Below are 16,440 nucleotides of genomic sequence, written 5' to 3'. Positions count from 1 at the left end.
ACAACAAATTTAAAAACCATAAACAACCAGAACTGCCAGAAATTCAAATTGCAAGGAATTCCCACAACCAAGGAGTTAAAGAAACATTTATCCAGACTGGTAGGAGGGGTGGATATAGGCAGCCAGGTGGAGATGGCCCGCAGCAAAGCAGCAGACCACGTAGGTGAGGTAGGGCTAGGTGACTGTGAAACTAAAGACTCAAAACCTCTAGCTGTAAAGTACTGTGGGAGTTGAGATGTCAGGAGAAACTCCCAGTCTCATAGGAGAGTTGGTCGGAAAGTGGGGCTAGAGAGGAACAAGCAAGCAGCATTGTTCCCTCTCTGATTCCTCCCCTACACACACTGCCACAAGGCAGCAAAAAGGGTTGCCCAACCAGGTGAATACCTAAGGCTCCACCCCCTTACAACATAACAGGTGCACCGAGACAAAGAAATATGGCCCAAATGAAAAAACAAATCAAAACTCCAGAAAAAGAGCTAAGCGATGAGGAGATAGACAACCTATCTGATGCAGAGTTCAAAACACTGGTAATCAGGATGCTCACATAAATGACTGAGCTTGGTCACAAAATGAAGGAAGAATGAAGGCTATACAAAGTTAAATAAATGAAAATATACAGGGAACCAATAGTGGAGGGAAGGAAACAGGGACTCAAATCAACGATTTGGAAAAAAATGAAGAATAAACATCCAACCGGGACAGAATGAAGAAACAAGAATTCAGAAAAAGGAGGAGAGCCTTAGGAACCTCTGAGACAACTCTAATTTCTCCAGCATCCAAATCATAGGGGTGCCAGAGGAGAAGGAGAAGAAGAGCAAGAAATTGAAAACTTGTTTGAAAAAATAATGAAAGAAAACTTCCCCAATCTGGCAAAGGAAATAGATTCCCAGGAAGTCCAGAAAGCCCAGAGAGCCCCAAAGAAATTGGACCCAAGGAGGAACACATCAAGGTACATCATCATTAAGTTACCTAACATTAAAGATAAGGAGAAAATCTTAAAAGCAGCAAGAGAAAAGGAGACAGTTACCTACAAAGGAGTTCCCATAAGACTGTCAGCTGATTTCTCAAAAGAAACCTTCAAGGCAAGAAGGGGCTGGAAAAAGGTATTTGAAGTCATGAAAGGAAAGGACCTACATCCAAGATTACTCTATGCAGCAAAGCTATCATTTAGAATGGAAGGACAGATAAAGTGCTTCCCAGATAAGGTCAAGTTAAAGGGGTTCATTGTTACCAAGCCCTTATTACATGAAATGTTAAAGGGACTTATCTAAGAAATAGATGAAGATCAAAAACTATGAAGAGTAACATGACAATAAACTCATAACTATCAACAACTGAACCTAAAAAACAGAAACAAAAACTAGGCAAACAACTAAAACAGGAACAGAATCACAAAAATGGAGATTACATGGAGGGTTAACAGTGGGGAGGGAGAGGGAGTGGGTGAGGGGAAAAAGGCACAGGGAACTGATAGGCATAAAATAGACAGGCAGAGGTTAAGAATAATATAGGAAATAGAGAAGCCAAAGAACTTATATGTACAACCCATGGACATGAACTAAGGGATAGGGGAAGTGCTGGAGGGTGGGGGGATGCAGGGCATACAGGGGATAAAGGGGAGAAAAAAATTGGAGCAACTGTAATAGTATAATCAATAAAATATACTTAAAAAAGACATGAATGTATGTAAACGTGCTTCATAAAATATAAAATTATTTTGAAAAACCCTTTCAAATAAAATAAATAAATAAATAAATAAATAAATAAATAAATAAAATAAAGTGTATTGTCTCCCAAATGAAAAACTAAAATTGGAAAATTGAAAATATTAAATAGCCAATTAAATTACTTCCAAATATATGTCAACTTCACCAATTGTTAAATTTAGTACTCATATCTCTGCCATTGAAAACAATTGGTGAGAATTTGTTCAATTTGCAAGGATTCCAGTAGCTATACCATGATTCCAGAAAAAATCACAGTGATTTATTAACCAAGATATGTAGATGGTTGGTTTACAAAGTTGGAAAAAAATCTTTCCAATTTTTAAAATTATTTTATTGTTGTTCAATTACAGTTGTCTGCATTTTCCCCCTACCACTCCCCCACCACCCAAGCCAAACCCACCTCCCTCCCTTGCTTCCACCAACCTTCCTTGGTTTTGTCCATCTGTCCTTTATAGTTGTTCCTGAAAACCCTTACCCCATTATCTCCTCCCACCTCCCCTCTGGTTATTGTCAGATTGTTCTTAATTTCAATGTCTCTGGTTATATTTTGCTTGCTTTTTTATTTTCTTGATTAGGTTCCAAAAAAGAATGGATGTGAGATGTGAGGTACATTTTAATATGTTTGCTGTGAGCTGAGGTAGATCTTCTGAAAGTGTTAGTCGCTATGACCTTCAAAAGTCTGCAGTGGTCTGGCCATACTTAGTGAGAATCTGAGCCTGACTTCACAGTAGGGAGCCCTACATCTATTCCAGAGGCCCAGGTCAAAGTTCTGTAGTTCTGTCCAGCCAGTGGGGCCTCACTGGACCTCACTCACTTTTGCCTGTTACAAAACACAATTTTAGAGTTCACGCCCCATCTACTGAAAAAGGTTGTTTTAAAGAAAAAATGAGATCAACTCAGAGAACATACTATAAATGGCAAGGAATTCTTATTCTCTAAGCAATCATGAAGTCAACAATCATGAATTCATGCATCAACTATTTTTGAGCACCTATTAGGTGTATAAGCTATGTACCAGGCACCAGGGGATACTAAATGAAATCATCTCTGTGGAGTCAGGAAAAATAAGCAGTTGTACAATGAAGTGAGGTGTACTCAATGTTCTGATGCAGTAAATACAGCACATGGTTAAGAGTGCAGGCTGGAGAGACTGCCTGGGCCCCAACCCAGCTCTACCACTTACTAAATGTATGACCAATGAAAGTTTAACTTCTTTGCCTCTTGTTTGTTTATTTGTTTGTTTTTATATGTAGGGTTGAGATGATTAGTAACCTATCCTATAGCATTACTGTAAGAGTTAAATGAGATAAGACATAAATTTATAGAATAACTATATGAGTAAATATCTAGTACTCATTATTTACTTCTATTGTTTATAATGACTGGGTCCCATTTTCTTCCTAGGGGAGTGATGGAAGGCAAGGTAGGAAGAGCTTTTCAAGTGGGAGAAGCAACATGTGCAAAGACTGAGACACTAAAGTGTATGCAACAGTGCAGCAACATTAAGTGGTTTAATGGGCTGAAGCTGAAGGTGTGTGCAGAATTGCAGGAGTTGAGGCTGGGTGGTGAGGTAGGATACAGTTATGCTGTGAAAATGAGTTTAGAATTTATCCTGTGTATGCAATAAAAAAACTACATAAGAATTCTGAGCAGGGAAAGGTTATGATTGGAGTTTTGCTTTAGAATGATCACTCTGGAAGCTAAATGGAACATGGGCAATAGAGGAGGCAGAGAAAGACAGAAGGTTATCACAACAGTCTGTGTGAGAAATTATAAGGACCCAAAGCAGGGCACCAGTGATGAAGATGAAAAAGAGGAGAAAGAGATGAAAATTTTCTCATCAGGAACATCAACAGGATATGTGTACCCTTTGGTGGTGATCATGAGCAACAGTAAAGGAGTTTTGCACTTCTGTCTTGGTTAAATAGTAGCACCACAACTGTAAGACCATAAGTTTGTCTTCACTGAGTTAGAAAATAGAGGAGGTAGGAGTCTTGGCAACAAATTCTATTGCTGAGTAGTCTGAGGACATTGTAGGGGAGTTGTCATAGAGGTCTATGCTCTTCCTAGTTTATAGACCTGTCCCATCTATGAACTGTGTTTTATTGGTCTTCACTAAGATAAAGTTCTAGTACTGGAAATTACATCAACTTCATCACTAAGCTGTTCAATTCAATTGACACTTTTTTGTAGCAAGACTTTCTTGAAGAAAGCAGCAAGTTGATTTGCATTTGAATGGAAGTTCCTTACCTTCTTGTAGATCCATGACAAAGTGTTCACTGACTTGGACCAATCTGAGATCACACCTTCAGCAGCACTGATGTAAATGACTAGATGTATGGGTTTGAGGTCCCATGAGAGGCCTATGCTAGAGATGGTAATTTGAGAATGAAAATGTAGAAATGTTAGTAGCTACAGCCATTATTTAGTGGTAAGGTTGCTGAGAGATACTACAGAGATGAAAAGAGGGTTGTATTGGTTCAGCAGGGCTGTAACACACTGCCATAAATGAGGTGGCTTTAATAACAGCAATTTATTTTCTTACAGTTCTGGAGTCTAGAAATAAAAGATCAATGTGTAGGCAGGGTTGGTTCCTTCTGAGGGCTGTGAAGAAGAATATATTCCATACCTCTCCCCTAGCTCCTGGTGCTTTTCTGGCAATCTTTGGTGTCCCTAGCTTGTGGGAGCATCATCCCAATGTCCGCCTTCTTTTTCACATGGCATTCTCCCTGTGTGCATCTCAATGTCCAAATGTCCCTATTCAATAAGGACACGAGTCATAATGGATTAGGGTCCACCCTGACAATCTCCTCTTTAAATATATCTGCAAAGAATGTATTCCCATATAAGGTCACATTCTGAAGTATTGGGGGTTAGGACTTAGACATATGGATTCAGGGGGGACACAAACAACCCAAAACAAGAGCCAAGGATGGAGACCCCCAAAACACCAATATTTAAGATTCAGATAGATACTCATCATGTCCTGCATTACAGTCTCAGGTACGTTTTATGTTGGTGCACCTCAGCTTCTCAACAAGATTGGTAGGATTTGGGAAATCAGGAAGGCTGTCTAAAATGTCTTTTCAGATTTTGTCTACAGGATTTAGTGAGTTTCTTGTATATATAAGTGGCTCAAAACAATATTGTCTGATGGTGTGTAAGAAACAAAAATTGAATATGGAAGAGCCCCCAAGAAATGTTTTGAACACAGTGTGTTATGACACCCTGCCTTATAGACAACAGTTGCTTTACTTGTCAGAAAAATTGCCAAAGTAGATGTTCAAGACATGTTTTAACTCATTTGCTTAAACAACACTATGCCTATCATCACACCAAAAGGCTGTTTTTCTTGCATGGGCAACAGAAGGCATAATTATTTGCAAGAATTTTCAATGTTTATCCTTTGCTTTCCTAAGTGGTACAGTAGATTCTCTGTACCACTCTGCATGTTTGCCAAAATCCCATTGTCTATGTGAAAGCACTGTAGCCCCTGGAGGGTTGGTAACTGAGCATGTGCCCTGGAACACTTAAGAATGGTTTTTACTAGTTAACTTCAAAGTACGTATCTGAGAACTTTCCTACTGCACATGAGTGCTCCTCGGAAACACCACATGACAGACTGATATTTCCCTCCCATAGGCTGCTGTATAATACATTATCAACTATCATGATCAGTTTCATTATCATTATGAACACATTATAGGTTTACTCCACATCTCTCAGTTTTAGAATAGTAGCTGGAAGCATGGAACACTTGGGTGCTTGATAATCTAATTTATTTGTAAGCTTCTCAGTGTTTCCTCTGCTTGTTAAAATGAAAGAAATGACTTAGCAAAGGTAATTTTCCCTTTGAATAGTTAAAAGCATCAGAAAAATCCACCTAAGTAGTTTTACTTTTTTATAGATATTTCACATCCATTGTATTCTTATTACCCTATCCAATATACAATAGTGCTTCAGTTATTATTTATGTGTATCCTAACTACACTCATAAAAGACTTCCAATGTAAAAATAGCTTATAATAAGAGATGAAGTGTCAAAATCCCATAAGAGTTTAAAACTAGAGAAAAGAAGCATATTTATTTATGTCTACATAGATAGGATTTATAGGTTCTATTCTATAACTTTGGGAACATTGAGACTGACAATATTTTAAACACCTAACTTTTACCATAATATTGTTGACTGCCCATTCTTTTTTTTTCCATAAAGAGCTAAATCAAATAAAACATCCTAAAGAAAATATGTACAATATAGAGATTCCGTTCTAATCTTGGCTTTTTCTGACTAAATGTTGGCCACTTAAACATGCACTATAGTGATTCAAATTCACCTGGGATTCAGCCACTGCAAGAAATTTGTAATTGCTATGGGTTTTGAATAAGCCAGGTGGTGAAAGACAAATACCATATGATCTCACCTATAAGTGGAACGTAATAAACAAAACAAATAAATGAAAATAGAATCAGAGACATGGAAATAAAGAACAAACTAATGGTAACAAAAGGGGAGGGGGATAACAGGGAAAAGAAGGAGAAGGGTTGCCAAGTAACATGTATAAAGGGCCCATAGACAAAGAAAAATGGGGGAGGACTAAATGTGGGAGCTGGGGATAGGTAGGGCAGGGACGAGTAATGGGGGGGAAACGGGGACAACTGTACTTGAACAACAATTTTTCAAAAAAGTAAAAAAGAATACAAAATAAAAGAAGACTTTGTAATCAATCGAGAAATTTATCAGTTGGTATAAATAAGCTAAGTTGGGAGATGATTGATGGTATGTTTCTGCAACATAAATAATTTTGAAATCATTTGGTAGTTTACCTTTCATGTTTTCTACTGAGAAGCTTTTTTTAAAGTTATGATGTTGTGTTTCTATAATAGAGGCAGACTGTATTTAAGACTATTTCACTTCCTCTCCTAGAATCTCGAAACTTGGGAAAAGCATCAGTGCAGAATTTTAACAGTCAGAATGTTTACAAGCACCTACTATGTGCTAGGCACTGTTTGAGAAGATGAGGACTCAAAAAAGAGTAAAGTGTGGTTCTTATCTTTTTGATTCTTACAGTCTAGTAGGAGATATGTACCCCCACAAAAATATATTTAAATATAATGTGCAGGAGGTAACATGGGCATAGACTAGTGAGTTAATGGGAGCATTCAGCTCAATATAAAGTTCTGGGTAAGATTTCTTGAAGGAGATAACACCTGAGCTAATTAAAGGACAGACAAGAGCAAATAAGGTGAAAAAAGTGAGAAAGATGTTCTAAAACGAGGAACAGCATGAGAAAAGGTATTATAGTATAAAATAGCAAGGGGGCATTTGGTGGACAAAAATGCAAGAATACTATTTTAACTGTTACTGATAACATTTACTCCATATTAAGAAATTGTTAAGTACTTATCATGCTTTTTTCCCCTTGTAATTCTCAATATTATTTCCCCCCATTTTACAAATGGGGAAACCAATACTTAAAGAGTTTGGATAACATTTCAAAGGTGACATAGCCACCAGGATACAAAACTGACCAGTAATTTGAACCAGATTTGGTGAAGTGCCTAAACAAAGGAGGATTAGGGGTACATTGTACCTTCTACCTCTATATTGTCATATAGAGACAATGCTATAATCATAACCACTGCCTTCTAGGTCTGTTTATCATGCCAGTAATTATAATGATCACAATGATGGTAGAAATAAAAAGCAAGGCTTGCTATGGTCAGTACTTCACACATATTAACTTTTAAGTTCTTTCACCAATAAAAATAAACATCATATATACCATCTAAGCAATAACATGTAACACCAAATGCCAGACATTACTTTAAGAGCTTTACTGTATTGTCTTATAAATTTCCACAAGTATCCAATGATGAAGATACCGTTATTATGCTCATTTAATTGATGAGTAAACTGAGTCTCAGAGATGTTAAGTAAGTGACCCAGTATCACACAGCCAGTTAGGGGTATAGCCAAAAAGCAAGCCCAGGCAATCAAGTTTCAGAGTCTATGCTCTTAACTACTGTTCTTTACTGTCCATCATCTGTCAAAAATAATGACCAAATTTCAAACCATTGACTGACCTCATTGTCCTTTCTTTCCCTGCTAATGACAGAGAAGTAACTCTATTACATGCTTGGACTGACAAATGAAAAAATACCAAAGTAATTCTGATCATAAGCCCACCAATTCTACAGAAATGATAAATCTGATCCTAACGTAGAAACTGTTGCCAGAAACAGGAAACATTGAGTTCCAAATTCCGGCTGTGGGGGTGGTGGTTGGATGCCTTATAGGGTCCAAGAACAGACCATCAATAACTGTGCAGCAGTGGCAGGAAGAGATGGTGTTGGCAAGAACCAGATAGTCCTACCATCTAGGTACACATATATATGGTTTCCCTCTTAGAACAAGCATAGTTTTAATTAAAAGCAATCAATAGTTCATTATTTAAGTGTTGGCTTGGTAGTCTTAATTCCATTGCTTTTTGTAAACTTGTAAAATATTAGGCCCAGCCTTGCTACATCTTCTGATTATAAAAGTAGCCAGAAATGCAGATTTCTTAAGGTGAAACATCTTAATAGTTTTAATTCCAAGAACTAACTTTATAAATTGAAAAATTCACTGTAGAAAACCCAAATTCCTTAGTGGGTCATTTTCAGCCCACAGGGCATAGCTTACAATGTCTTGTGTAGTCTGTAGTCTTGTAGCCACTTATGATCTCACCTTCTCATCTGACAATTCAGATAGTTGGATAAAGTGAACTATAACTTCATTTCAAGCCACCTCAGAGTCTTTGAAAACACTGCTTTATTTTGTAATGTAAAAACATACCAAATACTAGTTTGAATGAAATTATAAGTCTTGGTAATAAAAAACCTCATTGTCCAGAAAAAAAATGATCAACCATTAGATTGAGAGGGAACATTGGAGAATGTCAAGCTTCCCCCTCCCCCATCTCCATATGTCAAATGACCACTGAGGCAGATGACTTACCTACAATCAAGTTGTAGAGATTGAACTCAAACACAGGCTTTAATATACAACTTTTCCCATCATCAGCCAGCTTTTTTCCATTCTGTTGAGGAAGTAATTTGAACTCCTAGATTCAGCCATTCCTGCAGTCACCTCTGTACTGGATTTTTCAATTACATACACTAATAAATCTGTCCCCTTCCCATTATTTTCTTCTTGATTTAACCACCTGAGTTAGGTTTTCTGCCACTTGAAACCAAAAGAATCAAACTACCAGTATCCCACAAGCAATGACTCCTTTCATACTTCTGCTATTTCATGTTCTTCTCGAGACTGGAACACCTGTCTTTCTTTATGCTTACAAGACATACAAATTATTTAAGATCTAACTTCCTTGATGAATATTTTGCATATTAAATCCATTCCTCTATGTGTACATGTATAGACACTCTCTCCAGATGATTGCATTGTAATCATCATCTTATACTTAAACACTTTCTTATTCTCAACTTATTTGACATGTATATATGTTAACTTCCAAGCTAGAATATGGCTCCCCAATTCAGGTGCATATCTTACAGTATCTTCTGATTCAGCTACCAAGCCTGGGAGAGTGCTGGGTGCAAAGAGTAACTAATCACTTATTTAAAACTTAGTTATGCTCTGACAGGTATAGCTCAGTGGGTTGGGCCTCATACCACAAACAGAAAGGTTGCCTGTTTGATTCCCAGTCAGGGCACATGCCTAGGTTGTGGGCTAGGTCCCCCAATTGGGGTTTGCAAGAAGCAACCAATTGATGTTTCCCTCACACATCAATGTTTCTTGCACTCCCTCCCTTCCCCTTTCTCCAAAAATAATATTTTAAAGGTATTTTTAAAAACTAAATAAACTTACTTCTAAGTTAGTAGAACTCTCCTGATCATTTCTGCTTAAGTTTATAGACAACTGGTCCCAAATAAAAAATACTGATTATATTTTAATGTATAGCCTGTTATTGCCTATTAAATTTGCTTTTGTAGGGAAAAATCTTTTTATCATTTGACTTTTGCCAATTTAAACAGTACAGTTCTTCTGGAATGAAATATTTAATTTCCTTTGTTCTTCAGTCCAGTTTTAGAGAAGCACAAGTCTATTTCAAGTGTGTAATGAGGCAAGAACCTCTGTTATTACATCTTCCATGTTTTGTATCTTCAGAATATCTCTGCCAGAACTAGTGCGTAATGGTTCCTGCCCACTGCACCAAGGAGGTTTGTGGGGTGGTGGTGCCAAAAAAAGCATATTTAAAGAATGCACTTTTTTGCTTGACAAAGAAATAAACAATCCTTTTAAAAGGAATCTCGTTTAATAACCATTTAGTTCTTTCAAAGGTTAAAATATTTGTTTTCTGAAATGCAAATCATATATTGGACTGACAAAGCAACCCTTAAGAATTTTGAGTAGTAAAGCTAACCCAAGTGCCTCAAAACATATATGAATGGATGAATTACTAGCATTGATTTAAAATATACACACTCATATAAATACATAGTTATCTAGCAGTAGATCTTAAATTTTAGGAAAAGTATAGGCTTTTGAGTCATTATGATCTAACAAAGGCAAATAAATAAATGAATAAAGACAATTTCTATGGCTAACAGTGACTCAATGTTAGCCATATTTTCATGGCATTTATAAGCTGAATTACATGGAAGTGAGTAGCTTGCATTTACAACCCATTGGTCTAAAGATCTCTGGAATGAAGTGGGGGTTCTTATGGAATAGACACAGTTTTAGGGTTGCCCCTTCCCCTCATCATATACACATGTACACACATAGGCACACATTTACACAAACCTATACATGCACACAATATTCATTTTGGACATTAATAATCCAGGCATTACAAATAATTCCTAGCCACTTTTTAAAATTTGGTTATGCGATCTAAATATTGCACACGTGTTTACAGTGCCTGCTTTTACATTCCCTCAGTAACATCTATAAGTAGCTAGTTCACATGAGGTAGCCACACATCACCGTTACTACATAATTTAGAAACATATGGTGTAGCTTTGTCATGCCAACTTCTAGGTATTCGCTCTACCATTCTGACAAAAAGAAAAATAAAAAGCACAGAACCATTTTTCAAATTGTCATTTATGAGCTGTTGGAACATACATCATGACAGTGGGATGGCCAGATTTTTATTTTGGTCATAAATTATCATTACAAGCACATTATATTTAGATTCACAGTAGTATAAGAAAATGTAGCTATAAATGATAAACTATGTTTTCACGTAGTCTGTTTAAAGTCTCTTATTTTAACTGGGAAAATTGTTGGAATGCCCAGGCACTCTTTTTCCCAGTGAAGTGAAACCAAAATAATTATCAGAATTATTCAGCAATGGCACCTTCACCCTCTGCTCCTTCCCAGTTGTTATTCTGAGCTAAAATACTACTTTTGTTTTCAGTTAACCATATAGAAAGACTGACAAGAGTCTGGTGTTCATATTGATCACCTAACAGCCCATCTCTCTCCTTCATACTATTTATGAGGTTAGTACCTAAATGTACATTTTGCCCATGTTGTCTACAGCAGTTCCCCCTTATTCATGGTTTCAGTTACTGGTAGTCAACCATGGTCCAAAAATATTAAGTGGAAAATCCCAGAAATAAACAATTCATAAGTTTTAAATTATGTACCTTTCAGAGTAGCATGGTGAAATCTCATGCCACCCCATGTCCATCCCACCTGGGAAGTAAAGCAACCTACCCTTTGTCCAGCATATCAACACTGCATGCCACTCTCCATTAGTCATTTAGTAGCCATCTTGGTTAGCAAACTGACAGTCATGTTATCACAGTGTTTGTGTTCAAGTAACACTTATTTTACTTAATAATGACTCCAAATCCAGTCATATAACTTTTATTATAGTACATTGTTAAACTGTTCTACATTACTATTATTTATTGCTGTCAATCTCTTACTGTGCCTATATATAAATTAAATTTTATCATAGGTATGTATGTATGGGAAAAACATAGCACATTTAGGGTTTGGTACTATCCACAGTTTCAGGCATCCACTGGGGTCCTTGGAACATCGGCCCCACTGCACCAGAAAGGACCAGTGTATTTGATAGGTGCCCTAAGGAAGAGGTGTAGGCTCCTCTCAACTCAGATAGAAATAAGCCTGGTTAAGAAGTACACTTGACATGTTGTAAGGATGTTAGGGTTCTGTTTTTCACTTTAGAATATTTCTGGCCAGTATTGCCTATTAAAAAGATAGGATTTGGAATCAGAATGCACATGCCTCAATCTTCACTCTTTACAAATTACAAAACCTCTCTGAATCTCAGTTTTCTCTTCTAAAAATGAGGATGGTAATTCCTTAATTGTTAGAGTTATTAGGATAATTTAAAATGATCTAAGAACAGAAAAATGAATTTAGGTAAAAACCAAGGAAATCTGAAAAAAACTATATATTTTAATTAGTAATAATGTATCAATATGGGTTCTTTAATTGTAGCAGATGTACCATATTACAGTGAGATATCAATAATGGGAGAAAACTCGGTGAGGGGTATATGGGAATTTTCTGAACTGTTTTCTCAATTTTTTTAGTAAATCTAAAACTTCTAAAAATAAAGCCTATTTTAAAAAAGTGATCTAAGTGAAGTGCCTTGCACATAGTAGGTACTTGACAAATGGTTGCCAGTATTATGAATATAGCCTACTTGGTTTCATAATGTGTATCATGTGCAGTATTTTATGATCTTGTGTTTTATCCCCAGCTTTATTGAGATATAATTGACACATAACATAGTCTAAGTTGAAGACACATAGTGTGATGATTTGACAATATGATCTCTTCTTTTTGCCAGTTCAGCAATTCTTTTTTCATAGGCAGTTTTCCTTCTCTCCTTCCATGTTACTCTTTTCTTTTTCTCTTCATCATTTTGTATAGTTTTTCTAGTTCAGCCATTTCCAGCCTACTGCAGACTCATGTTTAGTTTACAACCTGTTTATATTGCCCCAAGACTAATTTTAGTTCATTAATCTTATTTGTTGGCTTTAAATTTTACCACAGTGATTATGCAAGCTTTTTAGTTACTTTCAATGATGGCTCATTTTTTTTAAGAAAAAGTTCTAAGCTCTCTATGAAAAAAATAGAAAAACTCTCAATTTCAGAAAGACACTACAAACTTTCAGATATAGCAATGGAAAAGTTTGTTTTTGTTGCAATAACTAAAAACAGTTTGACCACATGCTAGTGTTATCAATCTGTCCTGTGGATTCGCTGATATTAAGGTCATGTGTAAAAACAAAACCCACTTGCCCATCAAAAGCACAGCTTTGAATGGATTCAAACAAAACGTACAACCAGACCAGAAAAATTTAGCCTCCTGATAGTCTTTCTCAGGTGGCTGAAGGTAGTTCAGAAAACTAGCTCTGTCTGAGAATGGATTTCTTGCATTCTAGTGCTGGTTGCAAGTGTCTATTTAAATGACAGAGCTCTAGAGTCTTTTGACTGATAAAGGCAAGTTTGTTTCTTATTTTTTCTTTAAATCACAACAGTTTTCATTGCCAAAGAACTAGGACATCTTTGGATGATGGCCTTATTAACGGGTTGGATTTTAAAGATGGAATTTCCCCTGCTATAAAGACACAATAAATCCAAGCTGAAACCTGAAATATCAGGCATGTGTGTGGACCCAGCACCCAATCTTAAAAGAATACCCCCCAAACTTTTACTGTTCTGAGTATACCTTTGCTCTATGGTAGTCCAAAATACAGGCTGAAAGAGCAAAGGGCTACTGATGGGGGCGGGGGTGGAGAATGGGGGGTGTAGCTCACCTGCTCTTTCTCAACCAGGAAATGAGTTTTATTTTTAATAAAACTGATAGCCAAGCTTGTAATAGCTGAAATAAATCATCAGTGCTGGCTCGTGTGTGTGCATATTTAAACAAAACAAACAGAAAAATCTGTGCTCACTCAAGATAAGGGTGGATAAATGCAGGAAAAACCCAGACTACTACAGCAACATAAAATTCAGTTTCAACTGGCACCAACCAGAAATTCGCTATTTTAAGAAATTGGTCTCACACCTTGATGGGGTTAGAGCTGGCTTCACACACCGCTCGTGGGGCCTTCACTGACTTTTCTGATAGCTCAAGCGCAGCACATTCGCTTAGAAGACAACAGATTCTGACTTTCTTCACTGATTCACTCCAGGTGAGTACCTGACCCCTTCCCTTCCGGTCCCGCGCCAACGCCCCACATCCAGCAGTCGCCGCCCCCCTCCTTTCTCAGGCTGGAGAACAGCTGATAGAAATAGGCGCTTGTTTTCACATCAAAGGCGGTCCGCAGCCGCCTCAGCCTCAGACACAAAAAGCGTCTGATGCTTATAATCGTGAGGCTTTTTTGCAGCTGCACTGTATCGACCCAGCAGTGGCAGGGCTTTGAGGGCCTCGCGAGCCAGAAGGTGGCGGCGAAGTCACCTTGGAAAGAGGGGAGGGTCAAAGGGAGAAGGGTAGAGGGCCTGACCCAGGCAGGAGGATCAGAGGGGATGGCTCTGCTCTGCAGTCAGTGAGGAAGGAGAATGAGTACTGGAGGGAGCCGGGGCCAGAGGGAAGCGGTGCCCCAGGACCCTCAGGCGTCACGGGTCAGCTGTCAGCTGACCCCGCTGAGAGAGGAAGATGCCCTTTGTGGTGAGATTGGAAGCTTCGCTGTCCGGCTGTGCTTTCTCCCGCCTGGCGCATCGATGGCTCCCAGCTCCGGCGAGACAAACGCTGCTCGGAGGAGCTCTTCCAGCTCCACACCAGCTCCCCCCGCCCGCCCCGCCGGGTGCCCCCACCCGGCGAGCGCACGCCGGGGAGGGCGGGCCCGGAGCTGAGTGCAGTCGCTCGCTGCTGGAAAGTGCCAGGAGCTGTGCAAGCGTGTAAGGCCTGTGGGCGCCGCAGGCTGCAAGTCACTCCCAGAGCCTCCCGGGCCACTGAGCCGGACCTGCCAGGCTCGTATTCCCGCGCTCTCACGGAGGCCCGGCACAGCGTCCCAGGCCCCTCTCACGAGTTGGGGCCGTGGAGACAGGGCCTCGCAGCCCCTTCTGCAGGGCGCGGTCTCCACCTGCTTCTGCTCTGCGCTCTCTGCACTGCCAGCTCCCATTGTTCGCCCCGCCCGCCCCGCGACGTCCCAGCGCGGCCGCCTGGGCCTCTGGGGCGCATTTACCTTCTGCTGCCGCCGAGCCATGTCGGTGGGCTGCTTGGCGTTGAAGGGGTAGGCGATGCAGCGCATCACGAACACGTAGAGCTGCAGCCTCTTCTTCCTCTCCTCCTCCTCCTTCTGCAACCGCTCCAATTCCTCCTTCTCCTTCTCGCTCACCACCGACGGGCTGGGGCTGGAGGGCCGGCCGCCCCCAGCGCGGCTGCTGGGCTGCAGCCCCCCGGCCCCGCCGCCGCTGCTTGCACCGCTGCCCCCGCCGCCGCCTGCACCCACTCCAGCCCCGGTGCCCGCGCCGCCGCCGCCCCCCAGCCCGGCGCCGCCGCCTGAGCCCTCGCTGGTGCGGCTGGGGGACAGGCGTGCACCGGACGCGGCCGAGCCGAGCACCTCCTTCCCGCTCTCCTCCTCCACGATCTCATCCGATTCCTCTTCGCTGGACGAAGGGTCCAGCATGGTGGCGCCTGGGGAGGGAGTCCCTGGAGCCCTCGGCTTGGGCTACAAAATATGGGCGGCGCTGGAGGCAGCTGGGGGTCGGCTCTCCCGGAGGGCGCTTCTCCCCTAAATCCGGGAGGGAGCACCTTACAGCTCAGCCTCAACCGCCGCGACTGATTTCTGCACCCGGCGATCCGGAGCTGGGCTCAGACCCAGGAGCGCAAAGGGAGGAGGGGAAGGGGGAGAGGTGCGTCGGTGAACCCGAGGTGGGCAAGGGGGAGAGTCAATTGCAAGCCCGGAGCCCGCAGCCGGATGCCATCTGCAACCGCTGAAGGAGGTGCCTCCAGAAAAGATGCCGAGTGTTGCAAGCTGTCGATGCAGCCAAGAGCCGGAGAGGCATCTTGCCGATTGGGGAGGGAGCAGCGCTTACGTGTTTATTGGCTTAACTCTCCCGTGTCCGCAGCGTAAAGGGTGGTTTCAGAGAGCTGGAGGAGGGAGAGCGCGAGCGTCCCCGAAGTCTCGAAGCTTCAGTACTGACCTTAATGCTTTCCTACCCTCCTCACCGTCTCCCCTTTGTGGATAATTTCCTCCTTGATCCTCAGCTCTTACTTCCCCGACCCCTCTCCCCGTCCTGTGGATAAAAAGTTCTTGGGGGGAGGAAGAGAAATACACAAACCAGTGCTGACTTGCTAGCGAAGACGCTAAATCCAGAGGTCTTACTAAGACAAAGTCGGCGAGGTCCCATACAGTAAAGAATCTCTCTCTCTTCCCCAAGCTTCTTCACACCTGGGGCGTGGGAGCCGTGTGGCTGGGCAGCGTGTTTGTCCCACTTGTGTAAACTCTGATTCCTGCAATTTACATACGCCCACTCTCATTGAAATAAAAGTGAATCAGATTTAGCGGATTTGTGTATCGACCCTACAGCTCAGCTAATTTAAGTAGAATCCCCGCCCTGCCTTCACCGCAAAAACTATGATGAATACCCTTCAATTCCAAGGACTTGGGAACACTTTCTGCCATGGTGAGCCTACTAGAAAAACAGAAGGGTTTCTGGTTGCTCAGCCCCTTCCGTTCTGGCTCGCTGGATGATCTGGGTGGAAGA

General features: G+C 40.7%; 1 protein-coding gene across 12 annotated transcripts in view; it reads right to left on the bottom strand.

Annotated features, from left to right (window-relative positions):
- The window catches only part of CADPS (calcium dependent secretion activator), a 494,727-nt gene extending 478,979 nt beyond the window's left edge, over positions 1–15,748 (bottom strand). For 5 of the 12 annotated variants that reach the window (XM_071222267.1, XM_053929762.2, XM_053929763.2 and 2 more), the window contains exon 1: positions 14,916–15,737. In XM_071222267.1, the coding sequence (XP_071078368.1) occupies positions 14,916–15,359 (444 nt within the window). In that variant the 5' untranslated portion in view covers positions 15,360–15,737. Of the gene's footprint in view, positions 1–14,915 lie in introns of all 12 variants that reach the window. The other 7 variants (XM_071222268.1, XM_053929772.2, XM_024556699.4 and 4 more) reach the window with 2 other exon arrangements.
- Between the last annotated feature and the right edge of the window lie 692 nt (positions 15,749–16,440).

The sequence above is a fragment of the Desmodus rotundus genome, chromosome 8 (genome assembly GCF_022682495.2).
Source record: "Desmodus rotundus isolate HL8 chromosome 8, HLdesRot8A.1, whole genome shotgun sequence".
NCBI classification, from domain to species: Eukaryota; Metazoa; Chordata; class Mammalia; order Chiroptera; family Phyllostomidae; genus Desmodus; species Desmodus rotundus.
Note: the sequence above shows the minus strand (reverse complement) of the source record. Positions and strands in the feature narration are given on the sequence as shown.